The sequence below is a fragment of the Benincasa hispida genome, chromosome 1 (genome assembly GCF_027475165.1).
Source record: "Benincasa hispida cultivar pf3 chromosome 1, pf3_genome.v1.1, whole genome shotgun sequence".
Classification (NCBI taxonomy): Eukaryota; Viridiplantae; Streptophyta; class Magnoliopsida; order Cucurbitales; family Cucurbitaceae; genus Benincasa; species Benincasa hispida.
Window position 1 is genome coordinate 63,673,420 of NC_143478.1, and position 19,690 is coordinate 63,693,109.

The window sequence follows — 19,690 nt, forward strand, 5'->3', positions numbered from 1 at the left end:
CTTCAAAGCATAATAGATGATCTGTATCTCTAGATAAGAACTCAAATCCTCCAATCTTGTGTGTTAGAAATTGTTAATCATATCATTTTTTTTTTTTGCCAAGAACTACATAACATAGTTTTAAGATGACTAGGTTGAATGGTTAGACCGCATAAACTGACTGAAAAACCACTAAGATGACAAGTTAGAAGGGTGGCCCAAAGCATTTACAATTACCAAATGGTAATTACCTTCTAGTTTATTTATAATTTCAATTATCCAAATTTCAGGACTCTTATTTAACCGTGTCTCCCATTTCCTATGGAATCTTAATCCATTCCTCAAAATTTTCTTCGTAACTTTAGCAAAATTAGAACGGAAACCTAGTTATATTAATGTTGATGAAAATATTGAGATTTTAATTTTATGGAAATATCAACGAAAAATTCAGAAAAAAATTATAAAAATTGATGAAAATGGTTATAATTTATTAATAAAACTTTGAATTGACTTTAATTAAACTATACTTAACATTCAGTTAACTTAATTAAACTATAATTAACCATTTTTAATCATAATTTCTATAAAGTAATATAACATTCAAATGTCAATTGTAAATGTCAGTATAAATGTTGATGCGTGGGTAAAACTTTTTACAAATAAAATTAATTACAAAATAATATAGAGTTTAAGAATATTTTGAAGTAAAATGATGTGAAAATTATGAAAGTTTTAGATGATAGAAGAAAAAAAAAACACAACAATTTAATTTCAAGGTGAAATGATATAAAAAACTAATGCAAAAAGTTAGAATGAGATTAAAAATAAATATACATTATCTTTTATGGTTTTTCCAAATGCAATTTCTTTAAAAATGAAAGTTTTGATTACAAAAATAATAAAGCTACAAATTAAGAAAGTCGGAAATTGAAAAAAGTAGTACATAAAAAGGGTTTAATTCTTTGTCGAGAATAGCATTTGGATGTAAAACTATAGAACTATGTATAATCAAAACCATAAAAGTTGAAAACTTTGAATTGAAGTAATGTAGTTAATTATTAAAAAAAATCAAAATCTTTTTGAAAGTCAATTTCTCAAAATTTCATCAAAATGAGAGGAATTAATATATTCTCAAAATTTTGTCTAAACTAGGGAAAAAACAAAATTTCCCCAAACCAAAATTTTGAGGCAACTTGAAATTTCGATAAAAAATTTTAAACCATGTTACAGCTAAACAATATATCCTCTACCCAAATCTTCCATTGAAGGTAAACTTGTTACCTTTTTAGTATCTAAGGAACATAAATCTGGATACAAGGCATGAATGACAAACAAGTCTATAGTCACGAACATTCAAGGAGTAATAAAGCAAAAAACAAGCATGACAAACATGCTAAAATAATACTTTCCTACCTGCGGTTCATTGACAAAAAGATTCCAATCTTGTCTATAGTCACGAACCTACAAATAATACTCATGGTAAAAATAGAGCAATAAACAATTGAAATTTAAGCATTTGTATGTTATTACCTGCTTTAAAAGCCCCTCCTGTTCGAATTGGGCGAGCATCGAGTGGGTTTTGTTTTGCGCCAGATCTGGGTGAGCATCGAGTTCTTCACAGTGGAAAAGTTCTGGACCGAATCGAGGATTGGATCAAGACTTGGATCGAGTTCGATCGAGGATCGAGTTTTGGACTGAATCGAGTTTTGGATCGGATTGAGTTCTTCATATTGGGGATCGAGGATCGAGTTTTGGACCGGATTGATAATCAAGTTCTGTATTAGATCAAGTTCTTCACAGTGGTGACGAGTTCTTCACATTGGGGATCGAGGATCGAGTTCTAATATAAAATGTTTAGACTTAGTTACAAAATCATCAACCATCACAGGAAACAAAACCCAATATATAATTTCATTTCATTTAGCTAGCTCAATCTCATTCAAGTGCAGAAAGTTAGAAACTATAATCAAACAGCAACCAAACACAAATAGTAATCAATTGCCAATGGAGAAACGCAAAAAGGAAATCCAAAATCAAATAGAAAAGGAAAATGAAAATGGATCTCAGGATGAATAAAGAGAGGAAAATCACACTCATCAAGGTTGTTGCAACTGATGGAGACGATGGAAAATCAGCCATTGACGGTGGAATGCGGGCATACATTTTTAGGACTCGCGCAGAGTTGAGAATGATAAAGAGAGAAATGAGAACGATATGGATTTCAAGTGTTGAAAGTTGTGATTTGAGAAAATAAAGGTTGAGATTCGAGAGAAAAGATTGAGATTTTGTATAGAGAGACGAAGAAAGGAAAGAAGAGAAATAGAGAAAAAGAAAATATGGCCGATTTTGTATGTTTGAAGAAGGGGTAAATACGCGCGACCCCCAAAATTTTGAGTGTTTGGGCAAATAACTACGAATATTAATTATGGGCACCCCCAAATTTGATTTTTAACATTTTTCCTTTTTTTTTTTTTTTTTTTTGGAGTGTCTATAGCCTATTTTTAAAAAGGTTATGTCCAAAAGTTATAATAAGTCATATTTGTTGTATTGAATATTAATTATATATTTAATGTTGATAATTATCGATTAATTAATCACTATTTATATTTAATCGATAATGACATATGTGCAAATAAGTAAAATAGAGAAGAGATAAAAGTGTCCAAAGAAAGTTATTCCTACATTTTCACCTTTAAATAGATTATAGATTATAGATAAAAGATATGCAAACTGAAGGAGTAATATAACATGCAACAGAAGAATTCAGAATCAATAAGCACTTAAACTACATTTAATTTGAGTTTTAAATGTTGAAAAAAGGGTTGGTTTGCCCTAGGGGTTTATTTGTAATTTACTTATGGGCCTAGGGCTTCTTTTCTGTCTATTTATTTGAGCAGTCTTTCTGTATTTCAGTGAAAACTTAATAATAAGATTCGATCGTGGTTTTTTCTCCCTGGCCTAGGGTTTTCCATGTAAATTAGTCTTGTATTTTTCCCTTTTTCTACTTTTATTTTTATCATGGTATCAGAGAAAGAGGACGAAACCGTAGGCCATAAAACCCTAGCCACCATTGATGAGTCTCCTTCGACGACGAATTTTGAGATAGCTAACACGATTAAGGAAGCTGTCCAACAATACCAAGAGACTGCCTTACCTCGCCTTCTTCAACAAGTGATTGCCGTCGGAACGACAACCCAATCCATCGACGGACAGATTGGATCGCGCCCAGATCATGCAGCGTAGCCACCCTTCAGCCGCAGACAACTCAATTCATCAAGTGCAGATAGTGTTCGGTGAGATCCAACCTATCGTCCAGCAGCCCAGATGGTGTTCGCGACCCTTCTTCAAGTTCTGATCCGTTGACCCTTCTTCAATCGACCAGATCCGTCGATTGTCCTGCAGCACTCCCAGGCGTCTTCGCGCACAACAGGCCGACCAATCTCTCAGGCGTCTTTGCACAACCTAGACGTGAACTCCCAGCTACGACTTTGAACCCTAGGGATGTCGATCAAACCGGTTGCACGACCGATCGGGGGAGTTTTCTAACCAGCAACCTCCGGTGGTAGAACGGTCGGTCGTCTCTAACTGCAGTGACGCCGGTCTGGTCTTTTTTTCGGCAAACTCTTCGACCGGTTTGACCGGAGAGTGTTCTAATGAGATTAAAAGTAGATTTTTTTTCCTCCAGCAACAGCTCGCGGATTTCGGGTCGATTCTTGGTACAAACTCAAAAATGGTTCAACCGGAATCGTCAATTTAATGCTAGACTCCGAGAACCCGGTAAACTCTTTCCATTTTTTACCTACTACGAATTTATTATATGGATCGATAGGACACTCTGCAAGAATTATAATTGGAGAAAAGTTGAATGGCAAAAATTATTTTTCTTGATTTCAATCCATACGAATGGCTCTGAAAGGAAGACAGAAATTTGGCTGTCTAATTGGGGAGATAGCAAACCTGAACCTGGTAGTCCCCACGAGCGTATTTGGAGAGCAGAAGATTCATTGCTATGAACAGTTTTAGTGAGTAGCATGGAACCTCAAATTGGCAGACCGTTTCTTTATATGGCGACTGCCAAAGAGATCTGGGATGCAATACAGCAGTTGGATTCGTAGAAGCAGAATGCATCGCGCCTTTATACCTTACGCAAACAAGTTCATGAATGTAAGCAAGGAGCTATGGACGTCATGTCATACTTCAACAAATTGTCCTTGTTATGGAAAGAAATGGACTTATGTCGTGAGATTGTCTAGAGATGTACATATGATGGGACGCAGCATTCCAAACTTGAGGAAGCTAATCGAGTGTATGATTTTCTGGCGGTGTTAAATCCAAAATATGACGATGTTCGCAGCAGAATTTTGGGCCAACGTCCTACACCATCATTGAGGGAAGTGTGCTCTAAAATATGCCTCGAAAAAGACAGATCTAAGGCCATGAATATTTCAGTTGTTACATCTGCTAAGGTTGCAGCTTTTGCCACCAAGTCATCTGGATCAGATAGTGACAAGAAACCTCCACCTATCTGTGAGCATTGTAAAAAACCATGGCACACGAAAGACTAGTGTTGGAAGCTTCATGGAAAACCTCCAAATTACAAACGACGTCAATCACAGAACAAGGTTGGTTCTGGACGTGCTCTAGCCAGCGACTAGGCAAATGACAAGGCTTTGACTCCGCCTCAACCTGACAGTCAGAGTAACTTAAGTGTTGCTGGGGGTCAATGCAATTACACACTCAGGTACGACTCAGTCTTTTGGTTTTATTAGCATTAATGGTAAACGAACTTGGATTGTGGATTCTGGAGCAACAGATCATCTGACCGGGTCTTTTGATCATTTTATATCATATCACCCGAGTGCCGGCAATGAAAATATAAGAATCGCAGATGGCTCCTTTGCCCCTGTCGCAAGGAAAGGACATCTTTCTCTGTTTGATGGTTTGATATTGTGTGATGTGCTGCATGTTCCTAGAATTTTGTATAACTTACTATCTGCTAGTAAAATTACAAGGGACTTGAACTGTCAGACTATTTTCTCACCCGACATTGTTTTGTTTCAGGATATGGGCTTGGGGACGATGATTGGTACTGCCCGGCACGATAGGGGGCTCTATTTCCTGACTGATGAAACTTCCTTTAAGAATGGTTATAGGACTAGTTTTATTTATTTGAATTTCTCTGTTGTTGAAACTGATTTTATGTGATGGCATTACCATCTGGGACATCCCAGTTTTCAATATACGAAGTACCTTTTTCCGCATTTATTTCATAATATTAATATGTCATACTTATAGTGCCGCCTGTCGCCTCTCCAACCCAGTTCATGAGTCTGAATCAATCTCAGTTCTAGGTATGAATATCCCTGTTTGTGATATTGATGATTGTGTTGAGACTGATAATTGTAGAATGGACAGAGATATAGAGATTGATGCAGATAATGAGAAAATAAAGGGAACTGAGGAGGATGGAGAAACTGATGGAAAAGACAACACTGAAAAAATAACTCTAGCAAACGAGAATAGTGGAAGGGAAGGTGATTTTGTGGGAAGTTCTTCTGACAAAAGATCCATAGATCAGATGGCTAGCTGTAGTAAGGAACGTGGAGAAGAGAAAAACGTGATGCGTCACTTGATCTTCCAATTGCCTTGAGAAAAGGGACTAGGTCATGAACAAAATTTCCTATGCATAGTTACATGACATATAGTAACCTATCTCCTGAGTTCAAGGCTCTTACTACCAGTCTGGATACAGTAATGATTCCAAGTAATATACATGTTTCCATAGAAACTCCCGAGTGGAGGCCTGCAGTTATGGAAGAAATAAGAGCCCTACAGAAAAATGGAACATGGGAACAGGTTGCTCTTCCTAAAGGGCACAAGACAGTTGGATGTAAATGGGTATTTACTATCAAGTAAAAATCCGATGGCTCGATTGACAGATATAAGGCGACACTGGTAAGCCAAAGGCTTTACCTAGACCTTTGGTATTGATTACTCTGAGACATTCTCTCCTGTAGCCAAACTCAATACGATCCGGGTACTATTATCTGTTGTTGTTAATAAAGGTTGGCCTTTGCACCAGTTGGATGTGAAGAATACGTTTCTTAATGGAGAATTCGAAGAAGAAGTCTATATGAGCCCTCCGCCCGGCTTCGAACACCAGTTTAACCATCGAGTTTGTAGATTGAAGAAGTTTCTGTATGGGTTGAAACAGTCGCCAAGAGCCTGGTTTGACAGATTCACCACATTTGTTAAAGCTCAAGGGTATCATCAGGGGCACTCAGACCACATGTAGTTTACAAAAAGGTTGAGTTCAGGAAAGACTTCAGTACTTATTTTGTATGTAGATGACATTGTTCTGACTAGTGATGATATTGATGAAATTATGAGACTTAAAACAAAGATGGCTGAAGAATTTGAAATTAAAGATCTGGGAAAATTGCGATACTTTCTTGAGATGGAGACGGCTCGATCGAAAGAGGGTATATCTATCTCACAACGAAAGTATACTCTAGATCTCCTCAAAGAAACAGGAATGACTGGGTGTAAACCTGTAGACACCCCTACAGAGTATAATGTCAAATTGAGTAATGTTAATAATGGAGTCCCTGTTAGCAAAGAAAGATATCAGCGATTAGTTGGAAAGTTGATATATTTATCTCACACGAGACCTAATATATCATATGCCGTGAGTGTTGTTAGTCAGTTCATGCAAGCTCCCTATGAAGAACATATGACAGCCATTGAACGCATCTTACGGTATTTAAAGGGTACTCCTGGTAAAGGTCTTCTGTTCAGGAAGTCTAATAAACGTGGTATAGAAGCATATTTAGATTCGGAATGGGCTAGATCCGCTGTTGATAGAAAGTCTATGTCTGGATATTGTACGTTTTTCTGGGGCAATCTGGTCACTTGGAGAAGTAAGAAAACAAGGAGTGGTTGCCAGGAGTAGTGCAGAAGCCGAGTACAGGGCCATGTGTTTGGGGATATGTGAAGAGATCTGGTTGAAGAAAGTATTAACAGATCTTCGACAAGACAGTGAGCTTCAAATAAAGTTTTTTTGCGACAATAAAGTAGCAATAAGTATTGCCAACAATTCGGTCCAGCACAATAGGACCAAACACGTCGAGATTGACAGACATTTCATTAAAGAAAGACTGGACAATGGTAGCATATGTATTCCCTACATCCGTTCAAATCAGCAGATTGCAGATGTCCTTACAAAGGGGTTGTTAAGATAGAGTTTTGATTACTGTGTCAGCAAGTTGGGTCTGATCGATATTTACGCCCCAACTTGAGGGGGAGTGTTGAAAAAAGGGTTGGTTTGCCCTAAGGGTTCATTTTTAATATACTTATGGGCTTAGGGCTTCTTTTCTGTCAATTTATTTGAGCAGTCTTTCTGTATTTTCGTGAAAACTTAATAATAAGATTCGATCGTTGTTTTTTCTCCCTGGCCTAGGATTTTTCATGTAAATTAGTCTTGTGTTTTTCCTTTTTTCTAATTTTATTTTTATCATTAAACATGCTACTCATGAAGTTTCAAAAGAGGGTTTGATCATGACAATACCTTTGTAGTTCTCTTCACGTTTTTAGTAGAATCTCCACAAGTTTGGGCTGGATTCTTCAGAAAACCACCAACAAGATCTTCTCTACTATGCTCAAGAAAGAATGTGGTGGAAACACTCTAATCAAGCTGAATTGAAGATGAACTAGTGAGGGTGGAGTTGGGTATTAGGTTTATAGCAGTAAGGATAAAAAGCTCAGTCTTCTTTCAATTTCCATGCATGAAGCTTCATTATATAGCCTTAAATCATGCAATAGAAGATGGTTGCATTTAGGGCAGCTCCTACCTGGTGTTGATTAAAGAGTGTATAGTAGAATTTGGTGATAATACACCATATGTGAGTTTCGTGGATATTTCCAATTTTTTAGGAGAAATCCACTAACTCAAAATCAATTTCAAAAAATTGAATTTTTATTTAAATAAAACTATTTTATTAAAATTTAGTTTTTACATAATGAATTCAAAATTAATTTAATATCTTAATATTAAATTAATAAAACATCAATTTCATATAATAAATATTTAAATCATAATTTAAATATTAATTGATTCTCCAATCTCGTTTTAATTTCGATTAAATTAAACGTTTTAATTGTATCATATACAATTAATATGAAAAACACTAAAATTGAATTTGAACATTTCAAATTCATAACCCTAAATTCAAAATTCAATCAATCAATTACTCAATTCATTATTCCAATTTATGAGCTAGTAGAGGGACCTATCGGACCTATAGATCATGAGCTCCAACGATTTGTAATTAATTGGTTTAATTCTTTGTCGAAGTTATTACTTTTCGTTAACCATCAAGACATGCCACTATAGCTCGTTATTTTCACTCTTCTCACTGTAGATGTATTTCTGTCCATGTAAATCATAATCAGTAATTCGATCATTCACAGGTCGTTCGTATTTATAGCTAGGTCAAAATTACCATTTACCCCTATAAATACATCTTGTTCCTTAAGTTCCCACCAACCCTCTAATGAACAATTGATTCATAATACTACTTATGAATCATGTCCCTCTCTATCATGAGAAGGCAAGCCCCGATTGTTCAAGACCTAGAATCAGCACTTAAGAGAACAACCTATCTGCTAATCCTAAAACGGGTAGGAGTGAATTCCATCTCGCAGGGCTATGTTCTCAGCTATCTATCCAGTCTTATCCCAAAATATAAGGTTTATTGAGCAATGCTGTTGGACTACTTTCACCCATGTAGATCAAAGGACAATCCCGAATAAACAGAAGTTCATAGCTAGCTCAAGATTAAGATTGGGTTATCCTAGGTTACTTTAGTATGAAATAGTCAATTTTAACAGTAAACGGTCGTTATAAAGAAAAGTAACTATTTCGTGGTCTAGTTTTTATGCAAACTCATTGCATAGGATGCCTCCACTCACATGTCTCTACATGAATGATCTGTAGATCACATCATTTGTATTAATTATACAAAATAAGCCGTATCCAATAGTGTTCATAACTCTCAAAGTTTTGAGGATAAGGCAACTTCTAAACCCAAAAAGTCAGAAGCCGATCTAACTAGATCTATAAGCCAGAGGACGGTCCAAGTTGATCATCATTCTCCAAAAAGATCATGATTATTTTTTTTTTTATATGTCACTGATACAAACTTTCTATTTTACTCCATATCTCCAATTGTTAAAAAAAGAATTTATATTAACTTTTTTAGTTTTTCTATTAAACCAAACAATAAAGAAAATATTATTTAAAATAAGCCGATAAGATAAATGTCAAAATTTAAGGTTTCGTTTGAAAAAAAGGTAAAATATTTTCAAAATTGTGAAAATGACAAAATTAAATTAAATAATAAAAAAAATAATAATGCAGAATTATCAAAACTACTCTCACTTAAAATAAAAGACCAAATGTTCACATATTGAAGTTGGAGAGTTTCTAAACCGTCCAAAAAACAACAAATACACTGTTTTTTTATGTATTATTTTATGAAAATGTATCCAGAATCAATATGCTTTTTTTATTGGTTGGTAGGAAAGGAGATAATTATATAAAAAGAGTAAAAATATCGTAATAGTATTATAGAAAATATAATAAATCACACAGAGCATGGAATATAAGGAGAGAGACGTCTTATGCTTTAAATATAATGTAATATGATAGCTACTATTCGTGCTCGTACTGCTTCGGTTGACCTTCTTGGTCTAATCTAGTGTGTAATGTTTTTTCTTTTTGATCTTTATGTTGTTTTTGTTTTGCTGCTATCTCTAGTTTGTAGGGTTTTGGGTTCTTTTCTCTGCCTTTCTCCCATCGTGGTCTGCGTCTTTATTTTTATGTGTTGTTTTTGTTCTGGTCTTATCTTGTGGTCTTTGTTTTGGCTTGTTTGTGCTGTCTTTGTTTGTGAGAATGACTTAGACTTCTGGCTCATTACAAAAACTTTCAAGAAAAAGTTGTATTATTATCCCACGTGGATAGATTTTGATTGACTTAGAGAGTTTAAATATGAGACTTTCTTTTGAAATCACAAAATGTTGTGGTAGCAATAGAATGTTTTCCCACATGCATACTACATATGATGGATTCAGGGTTTGGGTAATTGCATTTGATCTAAAGATAAATAGTTTTTACTATTATTCCATAGTTTTTTACACTGATTCGAGCTAATGGTTTTAAATTTGTTCAAATCCTTCTTGACGACTGTACGACTAAGTAAGAATATTATGTTAACCTTGGAGAGCAACTGACAAAGACGATTTATTACCGAAGTTATCCTCAATTTACTTTCAATGAAGTGATTCTTCCACAACACAACAAAGATCAATGCTTGAATTAGGATAAGGTATGTTGTACTGGTCTTAGTGATATTTCCAAATATATTAATTATTTCATACATTTGTTGAAAGTCAAGTGACGAAAATGTCAATATCTGAATTTTCCTCTTTAAAACGAACTAAAGCAAAAAAGAAAAAAAAAAACATAACATGAAGAAGTATTTGGATAATTAATTTTCAATTAAATGGCTTGGATTTGAATTTTGGGAATAAGTTCAAGAATAATGTAGTTTTTGAAAAAAATGACAAATGATTGTGAATTTTGAATCACTTTGTATTTTTTAATTCCATTGAAACATTAATGATAATGGGAGAAGGAAGGAAGTGAAGAAGTTCCCAAATCGGTGGAAGCTGAAAAGGAGTAAAGGAAGATGGAGTATAAAAGCGGATGTATGAGGACTGAAAAATTCATACCTTTCTCAGCCTTTTGGCTAAGATCAGCCCACCATGGTAGCTTGCTACTGGGGCTCTCGGGTGTCGTCCAAGTGTTGCACTACTTCTCGGGCTTGGCGCACCCCTCAAATCTCTAGTCTCAAGCTTTTTATTCATTGGTCCATTTCAACCCAAATAATATTAATTAGCTTTTGGTCCATAACCAAGATCTGACATCCACTGAAGGCCTGAGATTAGGATTTTGGGTGGTATATTGTAATTTCACTCATGAAAATATCTCTTATTATGTTGAAGTTGTTGCTCAAAGCGAATATTTTAAATGGAGCCATACTAGATTGTGAGGTAAAGGAAAAGAATTCATATTGGATACAAATAAAATATGATATAATGTTCACCATAGTATAAACCATTAAAATATTGTTGAATTTATCTAATTTCAACAAGTATTCTATTTTGTGTTATTAAATTTTATGTTAAATTTATCTATATTCTTAGAAATATATGAAAGTTTTGATAAACAAAATAATAAAGCTACAAATTAAGAAAAGTTGGAAATTGAAAAAAGTGTACATAAAAAGGGTTTAATTCTTTGTCGAGAATAGCATTTGGATGTAAAACTATAGTAGCATTTGGATGTAAAACTATAGAACTATGTATAATCAAAACCATAAAAGTTGAAAACTTTGAATTGAAGTAATGTAGTTAATTATTAAAAAAAAATCAAAATCTTTTTAAAATGTCAATTTCTCAAAATTTCAAAATTTCATCAAAATGAGAGGAATTATTATATTCTCAAAATCTTGTCAAAACCAGGGAAAAGACAATTTTCCCAATCAAAATTTTGAGGCAACTTGAAATTTCAATAAAAATTTTAAATAATGTTACAGCTAACCAATATATCCTCTAACCAAATCTTCCATTGAAGGTAAACTTGTTACCCTTTTAGTAACTAAGAAACATGAATCTGGATACAAGGCATAAATGACAAACATGTCTATAGTCACGAACATTCAAGGAGTAATAAAGCCAAAAATAAGCATGACAAACATGCTAAAATAATACTTTCCTACCTGCGGTTCATTCACAAAAAGATTCCAATTTTGTCTATAGCCACGAACCTACAAATAATACTCATGGTAAAAACAGAGCAATAAACAATTGAAAACGAGAAGAGAAATAGTGTAGTACAAGAGAGAAGAAAAGGAAATTGTCATCAAGAGAATAAGAAAGTGATAATTCAAAATGTTCTAAAAGATGTTTTAAACTGAAATTTGAGCATTTGTATGTTATTACCCGCTTTAAAAGTCTTTCCTGTTCGAATTGGGCGAGCATCGAGTGGGTTTTGTTTTGCGGCAGATATGGGCGAGCATCGAGTTCTTCACAGTGGAGGAGTTCTGGACTGGATCGAGGATCGGATCAAGACTTGGATCGAGGATCGAGTTTTGGACCAGATCGAGTTCTGGATCGTATTGAGTTCTTCATACTGGAGATCGAGGATCGAGTTTTGGACCGGATCGATAATCAACTTCTGGATTGGATCGAGTTCTTCACAGTGGTGATGAGTTTTCCACATTGGAGATCGAGGATCGAGTTTTGGACCGGATCGAGGATCGAGTTCTAATATAAAATGTTTAGACTAAAGTTACAAAATCATAAACAATCACAGGAAACAAAATCCAATATATAATTTCATTCCATTTAGCTAGCTCAATCTCATTCAAGTGCAGAAAGTTAGAAACTATAATCAAACAGCAACCAAACACAAATAGTAATCAATTGCCAATGGAGAAACGCAAAAAGGAAATCCAAAATCAAATAGAAAAGGAAAATGAAAATGGATTTCAGGATGAATAAAGAGAGGAAAATCCGACTCACCAAAGTTGCTGCAACTGACGGAGACAATGGAAAATCAGTCGTTGACGGTGGAATGCGGGCACACATTTTTAGGACATCGCGCAGAGTTGAGAATGATAAAGAGAGAAATGAGAATGATATGGATTTCAATTGTTGAAATATGTGATTTGAGAAAATAAGGGTTGAGATTCGAGAAAAAAGATTGAGATTTTGTGCGGAGAGACGAAGAAAGGAAAGAAGAGAAATAGAGAAAAAGAAAATATGCCCGACTTTGTGTGTTTGACGAAGGGGTGAAAGCGCGCAACCCCAAAATTTTGAGTGTTTGGGCAAATAACTACGAATATTAATTATGGGCACCCCCAAATTTGGTTTTTAACATTTTTCCTTTTTTTTTTTTTTGTAGAGTATCTATAGCCTTTTTTAAAAAGGTTATGTTCGAGAGCTATAATAAGTCATATTTGTTGTACTGAATATTAATTATATATTTAATGGATAATGGCATATGTGCAAATAAGTAAAATAGAGAAGAGATAAAAGTGTCCAAAGAAAGTTGTTCCTACATTTCACCTTTAAGTAGATTATAGATTATAGATAAAAGATATGCAAACTGAAGGAGTAATATAACATGCAACAGAAGAATTCAGAATCAATAAGTACTTAAACTACATTTAATTTGAGTTTTAAATGTTGAAAAAAGGGTTGGTTTGCCCTAGGGGTTTATTTGTAATTTATTTATAGGCCTAAAACGCTTCCTTTCTGTCTATTTATTTGAGCAGTCTTTCTGTCTTTCAATGAAAACTTAATAATAAGATTCGATCGTGGTTTTTTCTCCCTAGCCTAGGGTTTTCCACGTAAATTAGTCTTGTATTTTTCCCTTTTTCTACTTTTATTTTTATCATGGTATCAGAGCAAGGGGACGAAACCTTAGGCCATGAAACCCTAGCCACCATTGATGAGTCTCCTTCGACGACGAATTTTGAGATAGCTGTCACGATTAAGGAAGCAGTCCAACAATACCTAAAGACTGCATTACCTCATCTTCTTCAACAAGTGAGTGTCGTCGGAACGACAACCCAATCCATCGACGGACAGATCGGATCGCGCCTAGATTTTAGCGATGCCCAGCCACCTTCAGCTGCAGGCAACCTAATTGATCAAGTACAAATACTGTTCGACGAGATCCAGCCTATCGTCCAACAGCCGAGATGGTGTTCGGCGACCCTTCTTCAAGTTCTGATCCGTTGACCCTTCTTCAACCGTTCAGATCCGCTGATCGTCCTGCAGCACTCCCAGGCGTCTTCGCGCACAACAGGACGGCCGATCTCCCAGGCGTCTTCGTGCAACCCAGACACGAACTCCCAGCTGCAACTTCGAATCCTAGGGATGTCGACCACACCGGGTTGTGCGACCGATCGGGGGAGTTTTCTGACCAGCAACCTCTGGTGGTAGGATGGCCAGTCCTCTCTAACTACAGTAACGCCGGTTCGATCGTTTTTCTGGCGAACTCTCTGGCCGGTCTGACCGGGGAGTGTTCTGATGAGATTAAAAGCATATTTTATTTCCTCAAGCAATAGCTCGCGGATTTCGGGTCGATTCTTGATACAAACTCAAAAATAGTTCAACCGGAATCGTCAAATTTATAGCTAGGCTCTGAGAACCCGGTAAACTCTTTCCATTCATTACCTGCTACAAATTTATTATCTGGATCGATTGGACACTCTGCAGGAATTATAATTGGAGAAAATTGAATGGCGAAAATTATTTTTCTTGGTCTCAATCCATACGAATGGTGTGGAAGGAAGACCGAAATTTAGCTATCTAACTGAGGAGATAGCCAAACCTGAACCCAGTAGTCCTCACGAGCATATTTGGAGAGTAGAAGATTCATTGCTACGATCAGTTCTAGTGAGTAGCATGGAACCTCAAATTGGCAGACCGTTTCTTTATACGGTGACTGCCAAAGTGATCTGAGATGCAATACAGCAGTTGTATTTGTAGAAGCATAATGCATCCCGCCTTTATACCTTACGCAAACAAGTTCATGAATGTAAGCAATGAGCTATGGACGTCACGTCATACTTCAATAAATTGTCCTTGTTATGGCAAGAAATGGACTTATGCTGTGAGATTGTCTGGAGATGTACACATGATGGGACGCAGTATGCCAAACTTAAGGAAACAGATCGAGTGTATGATTTTCTGGTGGGGTTAAATCCAAAATATGACGGTTTTCGTAGTAGGATTTTGGGCCAAAGTCCTACATCGTCACTGAGGGAAGTGTGCTCTGAAATACGCTTCGAAGAAGACAAATCTAAGGCCATGAATATTTCAGTTGTTACATCTACTAAGGCTGTGGCTTTTGCCACCAAGTCATCTGGATTAGATAGTGACAAGATACCTCCACCTATCTGTGAGCATTGCAAAAAACCATGGCACAAGAAAGACCAGTGTTGGAAGCTTCATGGAAAACCTCCAAATTACAAACGACGTCAATCACAGAACAAGGTTGGTTCTAGTCGTGCTCTGGCCAGCGACTAGGCAAATGACAAGACTTTGACTCCGCCTCAAGCTGACAGTCAGAGTAACTTAAGTGTTGCTGGGGTTAGTGCAATTACACACTTAGGTACGACTCAGTCTTTTGGTTTTATGAGCATTAATGGTAAACGACCTTGGATTGTGGATTCTGGAGCAACAGATAATCTGATCGGGTCTTTTGATCATTTTATATCATATCACCCGAGTGCCAGCAATGAAAAGATTAGAATCGCAGATGGCTCCTTTGCCCCTATCGCAGGGAAAGGACATCTTTCTGTATCTGATGGTTTGATATTGCGTGATGTGTTGCATGCTCCTAAAATTTCGTATAACTTACTATTTGTTAGTAAAATTACAAGGGACTTGAACTGTCAGACTGTTTTCTCACCCGACATTATTTTTTTTCAGGATCTGGGCTTGGGGATGATGATTGGTATTGTTCGGCACGATAGGGGGCTCTATTTCCTGACTGATGAAACTTCCTTTAAGAATAGTTATAGGACTAGTTTTATTTCTTTGAATTTCTCTATTGTTGAAACTGATTTTATGTGATGGCATTACCGTCTGGGACATACCAGTTTTCAATATACAAAGTACCTTTTTCCGCATTTATTTCATAATATTAATATGTCATACTTATAGTGCGATGTGTGTATCTGGGCTAAACAAAGTCGTGTTTCATTCCACTCTCAACCTGAAAAGCCGTCCAGACCATTCTGTCTTATCCATAGTGATGTCTGGGGGTCCCTCACCTACCACTACCTCTACAAGAAAATGGTGGTTCGTCACCTTTATTGACGATCACACCAGATTGACCTGGGTCTTCCTTTTGACTGATAAGTCTGAGGTGTCCACTGTTTTCCAACAATTTTATGTAACCGTAGAAACCCAGTCCAACACAAAAATTGCCATTTTACGGAGTCACAACAGGCGTGAATTCATTAATAACTCATTCTGAGACTTCCTGGTATCTAAAAAAATTATCCATCAAAGCTCGTGTGCCAATACTCCCCAGCAAAATGGAGTTGCTGAGAGGAAAAATAGACATCTAGTAGAGATCGCCCGTTCCCTTATGATATCTACCTCTCTTCCTTCCTATTTATGGGGTGATGCTATCCTCACTGCAGCCCACCGAATCAATTGCATGCCTTCCCGTGTCTTGTCCTTCCATACTCCTCTTGAATGTTTCAAAGAATTGTATCCCAACACCCGGTTAATTCCTGACGTACCTCTGCGGGTGTTTGGATGTGTTGTCTTTGTCCACACCCATGGTCCCAATCGTACGAAATTCACTCCTCGTGCCCAAAAATGTGTCTTTGTTGGTACCCTCTCCATCAACGTGGGTACAAGTGTTATCATCCCTCGTCTCCAAAGTACTTTGTATCTATGGACGTCACTTTTCTCGAGGATCAACCATTCTTCCCCGTTAGTCCACTTCAGGGGGAGCGTCCTAGTGAAGAGGCTAACTGGTCCACGTACTCCATTCCCCTAGAGATGTCGGCTGAACCTGAACATCCTAGCCCTGTTCTTCCTAGTTATGTTCTTCCCACTAATCAAGTCCCTTGGATAACTTACTACAAGAAGAATCTCAGGAAGGAAACAGTGCCACCTGTCGCGTCTCCGGCCCCAATTCATGAGTCTGACTCAGTCTCAGTTCCAGGTATGAATATCCCTGTTTGTGATATTAATGATTGTGTTAAGACTAATAATTGTAGAATGGACAGAGATATAGAGATTGATGCAGATAATGAGAAAATAGAAGGACCTGAGGAGGATGAAGAAACTAATGGAAAAGACAAAACTAAAGAAATAACTCTAGAAAACGAGAATAGTGGAAGGGAAGGTGATTGTGTGGGAAGTCCTTCTGACAAAAGATCCATAGATTAGATGGCTAGCTGTAGTGAGGAACGAGGAGAAGAGGAAAACCGTGATGCGTCTCTTGATCTTCCAATTGCCTTTAGAAAAGGGACTAGGTCATGTATAAAGTTTCCTATGCATAGTTACATGACATATAGTAACCTATCTCCTGAGTTCAAGGCTCTTACTACCAGTCTGGATATAGTAATGATTCCAAGTAATATACATGTTGCCATAGAAACTCTCGAGTGGAGGGCTGCAGTCATGGAAGAAATAAGGGCCCTACAGAAAAATGGAACATGGGAACAGGTTGCTCTTCTTGAGGGGCACAAGACGGTTGGATGTAAATGGGTATTTACTGTCAAGTACAAATCCGATGGCTCGATTGACAGATATAAGGCGACACTGGTAAGCCAAAGGCTTTACCTAGACCTTTGGTATTGATTACTCTGAGACATTCTCTCCTGTAGCCAAACTCAATACGATCCGGGTACTATTATCTGTTGTTGTTAATAAAGATTGGCCTTTGCACCAGTTGGATGTGAAGAATACGTTTCTTAATGGAGAATTCGAAGAAGAAGTCTATATGAGCCCTCCACTTGGCTTCGAACACCAGTCTAACCATCGGGTTTGTAGATTGAAGAAGTCTCTGTATGGGTTGAAACAGTCGCCAAGAGCCTAGTTTAACAGATTCACCATATTTGTTAAAGCTCAGGGGTATCATCAGGGGCACTCAGACCACATGTTGTTTACAAAAAGGTTGAGTTCAGGAAAGACTTCAGTACTTATTGTGTATGTAGATGACATTGTTCTGACTGGTAATGATACTGATGAAATTATGAGACTTAAAACAAAAATGGCTGAAGAATTTGAAATTAAAGATTTGGGAAAATTGCGATACTTTCTTGGGATGGAGGTGGCTCGATCAAAAGAGGGTATATCTGTCTCACAACGAAAGTATACTTTAGATCTTCTCAAAGAAACAAAAATGACTGGGTGTAAACTTGTAGACACCCCTGCAGAGTATAATGTAAAATTGAGTAATGTTAATAATGGAGCCCTTGTTAGCAAAGAAAGATATCAGCGATTAGTCGAGAAGTTGATATATTTATCTCACACGAGACCTGATATATCATATGCCATGAGTGTTGTTCGTCAGTTCATGCAAGCTCCCTATGAAGAACATATGACAGCCGTTGAACGCATCTTACGGTATTTAATGGGCACTCCTGGTAAAGGTCTTCTGTTCAGGAAGTCTAGTAAACATGGTATAGAAGCATATACAGATTCGGACTGGGCTGGATCTGCTGTTGATAGAAAGTCTATGTCTAGATATTGTACATTTGTCTGGGGCAATCTGGTCACTTGGAAAAGTAAGAAACAGGGAGTGGTTGCCAGGAGTAGTGCAGAAGCCGAGTACAGGGCCATGTGTTTAGGGATATGTGAAGAGATCTGGTTGAAGAAAGTATATAACAGATCTCTGACAAGACAGTGAGCTTCCAATGAAGTTGTTTTACGATAATAAAGCAGCAATAAGTATTGTCAACAATCTAGTCCAGCATGATAGGACCAAACACGTCGAGATTGACAGACATTTCATTAAAGAAAGACTAGACAATGAGAGCATATGTATTCCCTACATCTCTTCAAATCAGCAGATTGCAGATGTCCTTACAAAGTGGTTGTTAAGACAGAGTTTTGATTACTGTGTCAGCAAGTTGGGTCTGATCGATATGGTGAAAATTTGGATCAAATCAAAGACTGGGCTTAAGTCTCATATTTGGGCCCAAAAAAAATTGGGCCTAAGCTCATGGAAATCATCGAGGCATTTCCCCTAAGGACGGTTCGAAGAACTAAAGGCCAAAAATCTTATCTGAAGTTCCAAAGATTAAAGCTCTAGAGAATATAACTCTTTTAAAGCTCTAAAACTTGAAGATTGAATTTCTTAAGGTTTTAACACTAAAAGATTGAAGCTATGAAGATCTTAAGACTAGAAGATTGAAACTATGAAGAATATAACTCTCGAAGTTTTGAGGATAAGGTAACTTCTAAACCCAAAAAGTCAGAAACTGATCTAACTAGATCAATAAGCCAGAGGACGGTCCAAGTTGATCATCATTCTCCAAAAAGATCATTAAGCCCAAATGTCGATGTTGAAAGAACATCATCAATCCCAAAAGCTGATCATCCAAGAATAACAACAAACTTAAGAATAAAAGTTTACTTTTCAAGGGAAAGCACCAAATGATCGAATATTAGAGATTATATTCACTATATTGAAATTTAAACAAATACAAAGTTCGACTTCAACGAACCAAATTTCTCCGAAAATCTCGTCGAACAATTTTACTTTACGAAAAAGTTGTGGGAATTAAAACAAAACTATATAATATTTATTTCTTTAATGGTAAAAACTACTATTTTTACAAAATTATATCCAAGTTACATACTTCTTGAGTAGCATAAAAAAGGTATGAAATGAACAAATATTAATAAAATTTAAAGAACAAGATAAAAAGTTAAAAAATAATGAATTATGGCTGAGATTTTGGACCTAATTCATGATCTGTGACTGAGATTGTGATTGAGAATCATAAATTCCGACTGAGAAACCATAATTTCTAGCCACAATCTTAGGGGAAATTTTGATTTTTTAAACTTTACTTTTCTTTCTTTCTTTCTTTTTTTTTTTTAT

General features: G+C 36.4%; 1 protein-coding gene across 1 annotated transcript; it reads left to right on the forward strand.

The window, feature by feature from the left end:
* Positions 1–14,664: 14,664 nt before the first annotated feature.
* LOC150038618 (uncharacterized) lies at positions 14,665–15,141 on the forward strand. The gene has a single exon (XM_090313846.1). It carries the CDS (start codon positions 14,665–14,667, stop codon positions 15,139–15,141), a length of 477 nt encoding a protein of 158 aa, XP_090169972.1.
* The last annotated feature ends 4,549 nt before the right edge of the window (positions 15,142–19,690 follow it).